This window comes from Anser brachyrhynchus (assembly GCF_964034855.1).
Source record: "Anser brachyrhynchus genome assembly, chromosome: 10".
Classification (NCBI taxonomy): domain Eukaryota; kingdom Metazoa; phylum Chordata; class Aves; order Anseriformes; family Anatidae; genus Anser; species Anser brachyrhynchus.
This window is the reverse complement of record NC_137705.1, coordinates 5,725,025-5,739,352: the sequence shown is the minus strand read 5'-3', so window position 1 is coordinate 5,739,352 and position 14,328 is coordinate 5,725,025. Positions and strand designations below refer to the sequence as shown.

Genomic DNA, 14,328 nt, shown 5'->3' with positions numbered 1-14,328 from the left:
CAAAATTTTTGCTTCCTGTGAATTAATTCCAGCTATAGCTGACCTGCTTTGTCCAGCAGTTCTTCTCCAGACTCGGACCAAACGTGCCACAGGTCTACATGAACAAAGATGATAATATTTCTGGTCTTACTAGAAATAGGGTCATTTTATCAGTGGTGCAGGAACTAGGGCCTGAGCCAAACGTGAATGTTACACCACCATCCACCAGGAAATAAAAGTCCTTTGCCTCACAGCCAAGCTCTGAGCTCCATGGGTATTCTTTTAAGTGACCTAGGTGTTAGAAGAAGCTTCAACAGAAGCTTGAAATAAACTAGAAGATGCAAATCTGTAGGAAACCAAATTTTGTTAGCCACACTCCTCATGGAACTACTTGTTCTGGTCTTTCGTAAACAAATACCATTTTCTTTGGAGGAGATACCCCGTGTCTCCAGAACCCTCTCATAGCAACAACTTTTGAGAAAATAATATCCCAACCCAAAACTTAATGACCCACAGCGGGAATCACTTATGTTGCTGCTGTTGCGTAGTGTTCCCACACTGAAAATAATATATGTGCCACATAATGAACAATGAAAATACTGAATATTAATGAAAATATAAATATAAATTTAGGAAATAGACCGGTACAGTCTTATTCTGATCCCCTGGGCAAAAAAGTAATGCGGTGTATAACCAGGAGGCTCACAGAGCATGTGCAGTGGGTTACAAATTCCCACGGTTACTGTAATTCCACATATAATGAGTAGCCCATGAATCTATTTATAATAGTTTTCATAATGGGCAAGAATTAAGTATGAATTAGAAATCAGAGTTCTGGCTTAATGCTAAATTTTGGTCCATTTTTTTCATCGTACCTTTGTGTTACTTAAGCTTCATAAGCCAAATTCAACTCTTCTGTAACTTGATGGGAACTGATGGCTCTCCAGCAACTGAGCTGCAGTTAGCCTCAACCCGATAAAAATGAATAAAAACCCTGAGCCCTGATTGCTTTTCAGCCATTGCCATTCTCCACTTGCAGAGAGGCACACTCCTCTGAGTGCAGAAATATGTCCTGTAAACTTGATCCTTTTCTTTCTGGAGCAGATACAGTATGTATACTGGGGGTTGGACCCAATCATCTCTTGAGGTCCCTTCCAACCCCTACAATTCTGTGATTCTGTGATGTCAGTGGGTTATATGTAAGATAAAAATTGAAGTATAATTGCACTGTGCCTATGATGAGTCTTTTATTTGTTCACTTATGAAGTGGCTCATGGAGTAGCATGGGACTTTGTTTTTCCATCTGTTACGTATTCCTGTCAGGAGCAAAAATGTTCTTTTGTAAGTAATATGGTAGTAGGTTATTATTTCTTAGAGTAAAGTAAAGTATAGTATTTTCCCCTGAGCGCAGTGTAGTCTGCAGTTCTGGCACATTAGCTGGCACAAACATTTTGATTAAAGCTTATGAATGTATTAATTACACCTGGGAAGTTTCCAAAGCTTATTCAAACTACAAACTCTTCAAACTGCTGCTCCCAAATCTGAATTCCTTTCAGCAACTGTGGAAGTGATTGTCACAGGATTGTCTTTTCTTTTTCTAGAATGTTTGTATAAAGATATGAGGTAGCAAGTGTGTAATTTTTTTTTCCCATTAGTTTCAGTAAGTCTTTAAGTGTCTGAAGATTTTTAACTTCCATGTTATTAAACATTTGCTTGCAGTCTGAAGGTCTGAAGAACTTTAATTCTCTTTAAAATTTTCTGTGACATCCTAGGTCTAGCAACATCTGCATATACTCAAGCATTTATCAGAATAATGTCACTGGGCATATGACTTCAAACAGGATGACAACACTGGAACATACACTACCTAGATGAGGCTGTATAAATATAAAGAGCTATCAAAACTGGTAATATTTCTAATGCTGTGTTGATAGGACTTGGTTCATATGCCTTCCTTTGTTCATACTCCTATGGTGGGTTGCTTATGGTGTAACAGAGGGCAGAATTTGACCAGCAGAGCATATATAGTTGTTTGGGTATCACTATTTTTTTGCAAGTAACATGAACAAGTTCTTACAACAACCTTCAACCAGATTAAGTTGCACGGTGCACTGAAGAGGAGATAGAAGAGAATGCAGCAGAGAGTCTGAATTCTAAAATCACTGGGCATATGACCCCAAAGAGAAAGGCAGATCTTATCTATCAGCTGTCTGTGCCTCCGCCAAACAACCCAAGAAGCCTCACCTAAGCACAGCTTTGCTCATGCATTCATGCACTCATGCATTCATTATGACTGACCTGCCCTACAAAGGTCCATTAATTGGAGCTCATTTCAAGCACAGATGGTCCTGAATAGCTTAATGTCTGCCTGGTGGCCAGAATAAGTGAATTCTTGATGGTCTTAGACTTCTGATCACATCCATGCAGCCAAGGAGCAAATGAAAACATGTTTATCATTTTGATAAACAACCTATCTCATTGCTCCAGGATGCTCCATGTAACTCAGCAGCATCAAATACTATTAAATTGTCATCACTGTCAAAGACAGAACGTATAAGTTTTGCTACCTGAGTCATAGTTAATGACTTCCACAATGTATAACACAAATAAGTACTGGTGTTTGCCTTTTTAATGTTTGTTTACTGATAAGTTCAGGTTCTGCTAGAACACAGAGGTGAGTTATAATTTTGAAGTGCAAAATATGCTTTTATTATTACCTCTCAGCTAGAGATATAAAAAACAGAGATGACTAGAAGATGGCTTTTTGGCTTCTGCCAGGCATGCACTCAGCCCCTATTGCTGATTAGATAGTTTAAATCACAGCCACCCACAGTTGGTTCATACTTATGATAAAATATTTCACTCTGCAGTGTGTAAACTCAAGGTGGCTTTATAACAGAGATAAAAATGAACATGTTTTCAGGAGTTAGGTGTCCTCCATTTGGAATTAAAACATTTGCAGGCAATAACAAACAGTTGTCCCTGTCTTATAGGAAGAATGATAGGTATTTTCTGTACTTCAATATTTTAAGCCTATGCAGAACAAAAACTTCCAGTAGGAAATATGAGGACAGTCTTAACGCCATAGATAGCTGCAGTTTATGATAGAAGAAGCTAATTCCTTTCCAGAAGCTAATTCTGTCCCTCTTGCTTAGATAGGCAGCAAATTTCCTTTATGCAAACTTCAGGGCAACCCGTGAACTGAGCACTCAAAAAGGGTCAGCTGGTCTTACTATCAAGTGCTGGTAATGTTCGGTGTGAAAAGGATGCAAGTCACATTAGGACATTCCCATTCACCTCCAAAGGTTCTTGAAGAAAGAGCAAAGCTATTCCTGATTTGTGAGGCCCTATGTATTTCTAATCTTTTCCTGATTTTCTTGGGAGAGGATGAACACCAAAAAAACAAGCAAGCAAAGCCTTCTTTCTTCCCTGGTGGGTAATGCAGCCACTTTGTGGGATGTAACTGTCAGCAAGACATTCAGAACACTCTTACTTAGAGGATTTTAGGGTGCTTTCCTCTCCTTCTAAAGTCGGTGGCAAATCCTCTATTGAATTCTATGAGTTGGATGAGTCTGTTATTGTAGAAACAAAGCCAGAAGCCATATTAGCTCAGTAGACCATAAACTGTTAAAAAAATAACCCTTTTCTATTGTTTGTGACAAGGATTCAAACTTTTTCTGCACTCAGCCTATCAGGTTAATAATTCATATTTTTATTTAAGTCCCTAAGTATTAATTTATGACAGATGGGAATGGCTCCAAGGGAGCTGCTACAGTTTTGAGTCAATAATCCATGTTTTTTAAAAGTCCATAAACTTATAAATACATATATATCTGTAAATATATATGTATTTATATAATATATATGTATAGTATATATTATATGTATATAATTTACCATTATATACATATTATATACATACATGTATATATATTTGGTCTACCATCCAGGTCAACTCTGATATACCCGACAAAATGTCTTTGAGTATTTCTTCCTCTCTTTTTTAAAACAAGCTGTTACACCTATGAAATATATCTTTATGTATAATATTACCTTGTACATATTGCCGGCTTCAGTGATTTGTAAGAGATCTGATAATGACAACTGATAGGACAATGACTGATTATGTTACTTGGGATCTTTTCTCCTTTCCATAAGGATAATGGCAACTAAAAGGGGAGATATTCCAGTTTCCAGATTTCAAAAGGTGTCCTAAGGCCTGAAATCCACATTTACCCAGCAGAATTGGAGATGTCATTTTTGACCAGACACCGGTGTTGTTTCAATAAAATTTACTCCTTGGGTGAGGATATCTTTAGTAAGCAATATCAAGCTCTAGGCAGGTAAACAAAATGTACACATTGTCCAAATGCAATGCTTCCTGTGAACAATGCCTTTTGGGTATTTTTTTTCTTTTCCTGGTAACTAAAAGTTGACACACGTAATATTAACACCAAAACGGCAAACAGCATCAAGAAAGAACAAATGTCATAATGCACCTGCACTACCCAATCTTTGTGCTCTGCAGCATGGAAGTCCAAAATGTTGTCTGTGCACTGTTAAAGGCTACGAAAGTCTGTGTAGTAGTTTTATTAACAATTCACCTCTTGGCAATGTGTGAGGTTGCTACTTCTGTCTTACATCTCCCATGGACTGGTTTCAGTAGAATTAATCTGCGATATTAAACCTGAGAAGCTAGAGCAACTAGACAAATGGAAGTAAGGGAAAAAAAATATTTGTTTTCTTTTGCTCAAGGAAAATATTTCCAGCTATGCTCCTGCTTATATCTCCATCTGAGAAACAGAAAGTGTGGGAAAACACATTTCATAATCTTTAGAACTAGCAATATTGTGGATATAGTGATCTGTTTTCTAGACAATGTGTGGGAAATACAAAATCAAATAATGTTTAACTATGTACACTGATGCTTTCCAATGTCAGGCCGTGGCAAAAATTTCTGAAGCTCCATACCATATTTTCCTGCTCTGCAAAATCAACCTTCCTACTGGTGGGGATTATTTAACCATCAGAAATAAGTTGCATTCAAAATCAAAGCCAACAAGGCCTTGAGCTCTCTTCAAATTTATGGGGGATAAGTATCTTCAGTATATTTGTTGTATATATGGTTCAATAAATACTGTAATCAGGAGTGTGCTTTTTTATTTATTTATTTTTTTAGCAGTCTCACTGTTTCCATTTGTATTTATCTGAGCATTATTATCTATTTCTATTTTGCGTGTGGCTTTTAAAAACTGTAACATGTATGTGCAATGTTGTTAAAATATATTACAACAAAATTCAGTGCATGTAATGCTGTCCAGTGATGGTTAATAGGTAAAATGAGTTTTAATGGAAAAATCTGATCCTACATAACAAATTTTCCTGGAAAGCTGGGTGTGTAACACGCATAACTTTCTCCATGTGAGATGGATTTTTTCTTCTGTGTCAGCACTGTGAAGGGTCTTTTTATTATTGTGATTATTATTTTCATTACAGCTACAGTCAGCACAGTTTAAAGCTTCAGTTAATGTACTTAACTATCTAGTGGTCACAAAAGGAGTTTTTTTTTATTGCTTTTATAGTTTTGTTATGTTTTGATGCTCCTAAGCATCTATACATTTTGAGTTAAATTCTTTATTGCTGCCACAACTTGAGTTTCCACATAAGAATTAAAGGTTTTATAAAGCTCATCAACTACAACCCATTATTTTGAACAGATAACCAAATGAGCAAGACTAGCTCATGTGGTTATTACTACTCATACAGGAAATTAATAGAGAAAATGAAGCATTTAGCTTATTCACAGATATTTACCGCACAGTATATGTAGTCTAAAATTAGAAATACTTATTACTGTGTACATTATCTTTATTGTCGAGTTTTCTATCAATAAAATCGCAAATCTCTCTTCTCTTAGGACATGACCACAAGATGAATCAAACCAACGAGAATCTTTTTATTGCTTTCAATATGATTTGGATGGGGGAACAGGGAATTTAAGTGAAAAATTACTTCATAGAAAAACAAAGGCATTTGGGGCTGAGTTGATTGTCACAATTCCTCTTACTCCTGAGAGACAATTAAAAGACCTTTTGTCAGATGACAGCTTTCTGAATTGTTGGGATCTCTCTTCTGTGGTACCTATTGGCTTTCAAAAAACCTGTGTCAGCAGGCCAAATGCACCTAATAAGTAATACATGAAGCAGCATTTCTCTCCAGATGAGTTGAATATTTACTGCAGTCAGTCTTGTCTCAAGCTTGCGGATGCATCGGTTCTTAACCTCGTGACCATGCAACCTAAGCTCATTTACCTTAATGGATATTCACCAGCTTTGATTCACTGACTCACCCTGGAAGGCCAGTGATTTGAAAACTTAATAATATAAAACATTTCCACACATTGTGGAGTATCTCTTCAATGGTAGTTGTCATGCAACTTAATATTGGGAGTACGCTTTAAAGCAAAACGCCATTCCTATTTCATGGCAAGACCTGCCTGGATGGCATTTTGCCAGGCAATACCTGCCTGGATGGCCTGGATGGCCTTTTCAAGGCCTTCCAAGGCCCTGAAAGTCAAGAAAGAAAAAGCGGCCTCAACACGACCATTACAGATTTACTGTATGCATTACTGGGTTTTATGGTACAGATGAGAGCTTAGGCAGGTGAAAAGGTAGGAGGAAAACATTTTCCTCAGCTCACAGCACCATCGGTGGTGCCCTGGCTGTGAGGCTTTCTCAGAAGACAAAAAGCCTGCCTTGTCACTGTCTGCCTCCTGTCATTAAGTTGGTCAGGAGGGAGAGGATGTTTGATCCAGAGTGACTGACTGAGTGGATCACAGGCCACAAGGGTCTCTAAAAAGAGATCGATCATGTCTCCAACATAACCTTCGGACTGCACCTAGAGGCTATCTGGTCAGCCTTCCAGTCCCAGCATTTCCTCTCTTCTGCCTCGGCCTAGCAGAAGTTACTGTTGCTTTGCCTTGACAACATGCAGTCAAAGGAGATTCCTCCCCGCCCTGCCTATCTACCCCAGCACTTCACTACAGATATACCACATTCCTAGAGTCACCAAGTAACGGGACTCGCTCCTGTGTGGAGAGAGGCCACTGGATTCCTCGACCTCTTCTGAAATCCTTGTTCACAGCCAGATGTGGACCAGCGTCTCCACACTGCTTATTTTCCTACCTGCCGGCAGGGTTGCAGAAGTGCTCAGAAGCTCTCAAAGCTGTTTCAAAAAGAAGAGCGAATGCCAAAGATAGGAATAATGCTCTTTATGCTATAGTAAAGGCAATGTAGATTTAGTATGTCATATTGACATAAAATAATAATGCTTTTCTAGGAAACCTTTCTACTTATCCTGCTCTTTAGTATGCTCTGTGTGATGTTTTCTACTAAGTTTAAACAAGTCCTGCCAAATTTATGCTGCAGTTTCATAAAGTAGCCAAATATCTGTGGGGAACAGACTGGTGCTATTAAATGCTTGGCGATCATGAGCTAAATAGAATTTGAACTGAAAAATCAGCAAATTACTGGGCAGTGTATTAGCCCACTGTGGTGTCTCATCTTCTCTCACTACACTGCTGAGGTGAATGGGAATAGTACACGTGACACTTCATTTCTGTCATAGCATATGCCACAAATACCAGGTATTCATAAACCCTAAGGCACCACCTCTCTGTCTATCACTCCTTTGTGTTCTCCTCCCAACAAAACCATTGCAAATGTTTGTAAAGGACAATGAGGGAGAAGACTAATTAAGCCTGGTGACCTTGCACACAAAGGGAATGTTTTCTGCCTTAAAACTTCCAGTTTTATGCGTGGGGTAGGAAATAGAAAGGCTGTTGCACCATGCAGTGATTTGGAGAGGCTGATTGCCATCCACTAAAGGATGAATACTGGCATAGAATCAAATATTTAGAGAAAAAGGTTATTTTTAGATGTATTCCCTTAACCCCTGTCCTTGTACGAGAGAATATTTGGGGGAAAGGGCTTCCAATAATACAAGTATAAAATCAGCCAAAAGTTATTGCACTTATGCATTCAACATAAGCATCATGTTACCTATATTTGTGGCATACTCCATTTTTTTTACGCCAAAAATTTACTGATGTCAGAGAAGTTTCTAATATATGACAAGCAAACAATATCTGCTCTAGAGGGATATTTATCTGCATTTTCTATTACAACTGAAGTATAGCAGCACATGCCTGCTCACACATAATGGGAGAAATAATGTTGTAATCCCAGCTGCACAGAAACTGTGCAGAGACAGTAGCATGCCCAGGTGCTTTGATTAGCCACTGCTATTCTTCCTAATCAGAGTGTCAATATTCTCTCTCTTTCCTTTTTTTTTTTTTTTTTTTTTCCTGCCAGAAGGAGGAACGTGTGAAGTTATAGCAGCACACAGATGCTGTAATAAGAATCGAATTGAGGAAAGATCACAAACAGTAAAATGCTCCTGTCTACCTGGGAAAGTGGCTGGGACTACAAGAAACAGACCTTCCTGTGTTGATGGCAAGTAGCTCCTCCTGTATATATGTGTCTGTACCTGTACCAACCAGTAAGCAGCTTTAAGTCTATAGAGTATGCACAGGAATTTTGTTGTGTTGTCTTGTTTAATGAAACAGGAAAGCTATGAGCACAAGCATGTATTTGAACCACCTTGCCTGCTACTATAGCACATGGTACTATGCACATGGATCACGTCAAGATTTACTCTCAAAAATATGAGTATAGCACTCAGCGCAGCCACTCAGATCAGTATAACAGATTCTGTGTCAGGATTGAGCCCTTAATAAATAATTAGATGAAATTATCCCATGTATCACTTCAAGAAGCCTCCCGGTGCCACATTAGTTTTGATCCATAAATATTTCAAAGGGCAACAGCCATTCATTTTGATTTAATTAGCCATTTGAAAAGTCAGTGGCAAAATAAATAAATAAATAAATGCCGTGGTCTTATTCTGTAATGAACATTAGAGAAAGCTAGGAAAAAAACTCTGTCTTTTGAACTCACTGGTGTTGAATCTTGTCAGTCACAGGGATTTTTTTGCTGTAGCAAGAACACCAGGTTACTTGTATTTGGGATTCAATGCTGCACCCCAGGTCTAGCTCAACCAGGTGTCTTCCTCTCTGGGGCTCCCCTGCCACCCCTGCAAGGTGAAACCAGGCAGCAAGGGGGAGCCAGCTGTGGCTTGGATGTGCTTAGCACAATATGAATTGATTACGAATTGACAGGGAGTAAGTGGTGCCATCAGTTCCCCTTCCCAAACAAGCCACTGGGTGTTGAGGAATCCCTTTGTGCAGCAGCTTTGTGAAACTTTTTTTTTTTTTTAAAGTTCCTCGCTGCTCTTTATGGTAAATGTTTGGTGCCCAAAGTGAGACAGGAGAATTGTTGGGTGTTGAGGACAGGAAGACCTTATAGACAAAGCTTGGAGGCTTGCACATTCAGTACTAAGAAGATGAAAAACAGGGAGTGCTTTTAAGAGATGAGAACCTAAAGTTTTCTCAGCAAGTATCCGTGGTGAATATGTATTTGGCTTATATTTTAAAGACTGAAAGAAAATGTTGCATAATTTCAAAAATACTTTCAGAATTTTAAGTTATGAGGCAGTCATTTAAAGCTTGTTACGCCGGGAATGCTATTCTGCTTCTGAATTCATGACTAAAAATGTGCTATGAATGGACCTGTGAATGACTGCACTTTAATCCACATTCTGTCATTTTTTTACTGCTTAGTTAACCCAATTAAAATATATATATATATTTCTGTTGAGCGCACTCATAAAACCATAAGTGAAACCTACAGCGGATCTTAACCAAAGATCAACCGTACAAGCCTTGAAGAGTTTCATGTTCTTTGGCAGGTCATGAGAAACAGAGGCACCGGATAGAGCAGACACCATTAATTCAGATCTCATAATTCTGTTCAGAGGACAGGAGCTCCTGCTGTGTTAAGAAAAAAAGTCGGGTGCAGGTGTGGACCGGTGCCTAATTGCTCTGTCAGGATTACAATAAAAAGAAACATTTTTGTCTGGAATTTTGAAAGGAGTAAGGATAAAACAATGACTAATATAAAAGTGCAAAGCTAGTCCCATTGAAGTCACTGGTAAGACTCACAGTGACTTCAAAGCCTGAAAACGTGAACTACAAAGGAATGTCTTCCCCTTTCAAGTTTAGTTGTTGTAGTCAGACTATAGCTTCTTTTGTGGATGGCTGGTGAACAGTTCAAAAGCCCAATATGCTGCTTGTAAAAATTAATAGAATGGACATTTTCTTTCACCTTTGTTTTATCCCAGACTTTGCTTTGTGACTTTTGACATACTGACCTGTTTTAAGTCAAAGTTTTGACCTATTTGGCTCTTCTGTCCTTGCTAATGCAAAACTCCTGAAACTTCCCATGGGAGACTTGTGAATGTCAATACATTAACTCACATAAAGGTTTGGGATTTGCTGTCTCTTTTGCACAGGACATTTTAAAATGTCATCTGCAACTTTTTACCTTCTTTACCTACATTAGTGAAAGGATTAAGACCTTTTAACCATGGTGCATTTTACATTGCCTATGATTTCAAGCCACAATCTGTGATTAAGAAAGCTTGTTTGGGTCCAATACTTTAAAAATACATCAGGGATGTTCAGGTTACAGCAGTATACTCACAGCCAAACATGCCAACCACCTCTGAGGTGACAGAGACTGGGAGATACCATGTCAACAGTCTCCTCCCATCTGTGGTTGATGACTGCCTTGAGCCATCTCCACCTGATAGCTGTTTAGTTGTGTGTATTAAATAAAATAAATAAAATAAAATAAATAAAATAAAATAAAATAAAATAAAATAAAATAAAATAAAATAAAATAAAATAAAATAAAATAAAATAAAATAAAATAAAATAAAAATGAACCTCGGCCTAGCCCTATTTGTACCATTGGCCAAATTGTGACTTAATGGGATCAGAATCAAGTTCTTGATGCTTCCCAGCCCAATTGCATCAGAAAACACCTCATCAAGGCCGATGCTTTGACACTTTGAGTTCATGTCACAGAGGAGGGACAGCATTCCCTGCACTCCTACTAGCCACTGCTCCAGGACACAGCTGGGCTGTGTAGGAAGGAGAATACAATTATATGCCGTGGTCACTGTAACCTTTTCAGTAAGTATCGGGGGTGACAAATGGCCCTTTTGTCTCTTATTGTGAAATCTCATTGTGGATAGCACACCATCGTAGTACATAAGACTCCTAAATGTAGCCATCCCCCTGAAAGCCAGGCCATGCGCATGGCAGGAAGGGGACAGCAAGTTCCTGTCTGTCCCCACGAAGTGCTTCCTGCCAAGCCCCGCAAACTGTTCCTCTGGGGCCTCATATTAAAAAAGATAGAATGGGACCAGGCCAAGGCAGCCTCCGAATTTCTAAATTATTCTTTGCTGTTTATTCTGTGATTCAGTAAATATTGTCCTAAAATCTGTCTGAATTGTGTAGTAACAGTGAGAGCAAAACAAAAGCCAAACCTTGCCATGAAACAGAGAAGCCAGCCTCTTATTTCTCATCGCCTCTTCTGTTGCACATTTACTTTCATGATTCCCTTCACTGCTCCAGTATTTTTTTTTATTTTTTATTTTTAGGGTTGTTTTGAATGCTCCCTTCCCTCTTCCAATTTATCTTGTGTGTCACTTGGCAGCAGCATATACCATGGGCATTAGTCTGCTCAGCTCTCTGTCATGTCTGTTATTATTTTCTCCATTTGCCCAAATACCTCTCTAGAGCAAGTCCCAGATGGATTCACTCAGTTTCTGTTGCAGCAGCATGGAACTGTCCCATTTTCGGGGGGGTAAAAAGCAGTGCCAAGCATGTCCAGAAGCTCCCCAGCCCTCTGCCTATGGAGCACGTGGGACCTGTGCAGCTGAGTATTAACAGTGCTGGTGGACATAGCCTGTGTGCTGGCTGGCTGAAGCTATCAGAGCAAACCCGTGCTCTAATGTCCTGCCCATCGTCCCCCTGATGGCCATGGCCACCCAGGACTTGAGTTTGCAGCTCAGACCAGCATGCAGATCCCTTTAAGGCTGTGCTTTGATGGACCTGCTCTGTCTCACTTGGCTGTTACTGCAGATCCTTAGTGTGACGCTCTATTTCTGCATGGTTTTCTTAGCTATACTTCTGAATTCATACCCTCCTTCACTTTACATACAAACAGCTTGTCTTCCTAATTTCAGAAACCCATGAATTTTCCTCCTCCTGCAATGGTCTCTGTGGGTTTACGAGGGCACTCAGGTGTCAGTGGGCACATACTGATGACCCTGTTAGGTGTCAAACCCATATCCTTTAGAAATTCTGTTCATCTCCATGCATAAAGATTAGGCAACAGCTTCTAGTTATTTCCCTTAATAAGTGAATCTTCTATCTTTCCACATAACACTAAAAGAATCTGCTAAAATGAAAAAGAAAAAAAGAAAAAATCAGGTATTTATCCCTTTTTAATAGATATTTGTCTTTCTCAATAATTTTTTTCACCTTTACCAGTACATCTTTTACACTAAGTGGGGCCAAGATTTTTCTCCATTGTTCATGAGTAACATGGAGGGATTCTTTATCTTGTTCATCATTTCTGCTGAGTTTTTTGTTTCTGCACTATCTTCCTTCTTGGTATGCAGAGCACTGAACACAGGCAAACCCCAATGAAAAAAAGTGGCTTTTAAATGCCTTTAAAATCACTGTTTGAAGCTTTTCTAGGTACACTCAGCATATTCTTAAAATACATAAATGTTTATTCAGTGAAGGATTTGCATTCAGAAAAGATCAACAAAAAGTTGTTTTTATTTTGATTTTGCTTTGTTACAACCCAGGACACTTTCTTAAAATACATGGCTGCAGGCTGCTTGAGGTTTGGTGGTTCTGCTAGAACTTGGCATCGTATGGGGTTTGATAACTTCAGGCAGACTTTAAAATAACTTTGTTATGACAGTATCAAATGTAAAGGTTAGACTGACGCTGTCATATTTGGGTCAGGACTGTAATGTCCACCCCTCATTCTTCATTGATCTAATCTTCATTAAAAATTGAAGTCACCTTTCTGAATGGATTAAGATTTTCTTCTGCGGTGTGAATAAAGCTGGCTGTTTGGACTAGAGAGCAACAATGAGCAAGTTGCAGCCGTGAATTGATTAGTACACTTTAGTCTTTTTGGTGGGTTTTGTTGTTGTTGTTCTTGTTGTAGTTTTTTGGTGGTGGTGGTGGTGGTTTTTTTTAATTCTTTATGGGCTGTCTACACATGACTTGCAGTTTTCTTCAGTTGCTTCCATTAGGAAAACAGTCTCATGGCCACTTTTTCTTTTTTGTTGTTGGTGGATGTTTTTTTCTTTTGGAAACAGTTCATTTCGGTACTCAGTATACCCAACATGGATGCTTGAGCATACACAGGAGTCACCACGTTTTCTACATTTTCTCATTGAAAATTCTCCTGTTTGGAAGTCTCCCATCCTCTTTCTAGGTATACCTCTGCTTTCTACCACACTTTGCAGTGGCTGCACACATTCCTTCCAGGAGATCAGTAAATGGGCCTGGTCACAAAGAGCAAGTGTGAAGAAAATGGGAGTGGAGGCCAAGTAAACCCCTGGGATTCCTAGTCACTGTTAACGGAAAAGCTCTAGTAATAATTTCTCAACTCTAATATTTTATACGATTGATCTAAAAAATGTAATAATAATACAAGATATTTATAATCTTAATACCATCACTTTTACACAGTGAATAATGTGCATGGTGCCATATCATTTACAGTGGTATTGGGCCATTCTGTGCAGTCAGTAGGTGGCTATTCCCATGTGTTCTTCAAGAACTTTGAATAATACATATTTGTTCATCTATACTGAAGTTTACTGTGTTATGGTTAATGATGCTCTCAGACACACATTTTTGTAGTGCTTAAATTTCTTCTCTTCAGTCTTCTTCCAGTCCCTTTCAAGCTCTTTCAGAGGCAATCTCAGTATTTCTTATACAATTATCTGTGAAATTGATTGGACCGTGGGGTATGGAATAACAAAAAAGCACATGCACTGGCTTTTGAAATTGTTCAAGAAGGAACCATCATACAGGTTGTGTATGTTGCCAAGGATTTTAGGAAATGTGGCGTTTTTAACACTGGTCAAAGCCAATGAGAAAGAAGGAAGGTGTTACTGAAACTTTTCCTAGTGCTGTGCATTATCTCTCCCTATAAATTATTCCCATAAGAAACGTCTCTGCTAAGGTCTGAGATGATCCCAGTCTATGTTGTCAGCAGATACAGGATTTGAACTGTTAGCTCTCAGGCAGCAGGACTAGTGTGCTAACTCTCCATGCCTGCTGCTGGCCTG

The 14,328-nt window shown here is 38.8% G+C and overlaps 1 protein-coding gene across 3 annotated transcripts in view; it reads left to right on the top strand.

Moving 5' to 3' along the window:
• The window catches only part of TAFA1 (TAFA chemokine like family member 1), a 222,734-nt gene that overhangs the window by 168,037 nt on the left and 40,369 nt on the right, over positions 1-14,328 (top strand). For all 3 annotated transcript variants that reach the window (XR_013955505.1, XM_080605930.1, XM_080605931.1), the window contains exon 3: positions 8,352-8,492. Coding sequence is in view for 2 of the 3 variants with exons in the window: in XM_080605930.1 (XP_080462056.1) it covers positions 8,352-8,492 (141 nt within the window). In the remaining variant the exon portion in view is untranslated. The remainder of the gene's footprint in view (positions 1-8,351; positions 8,493-14,328) is intronic.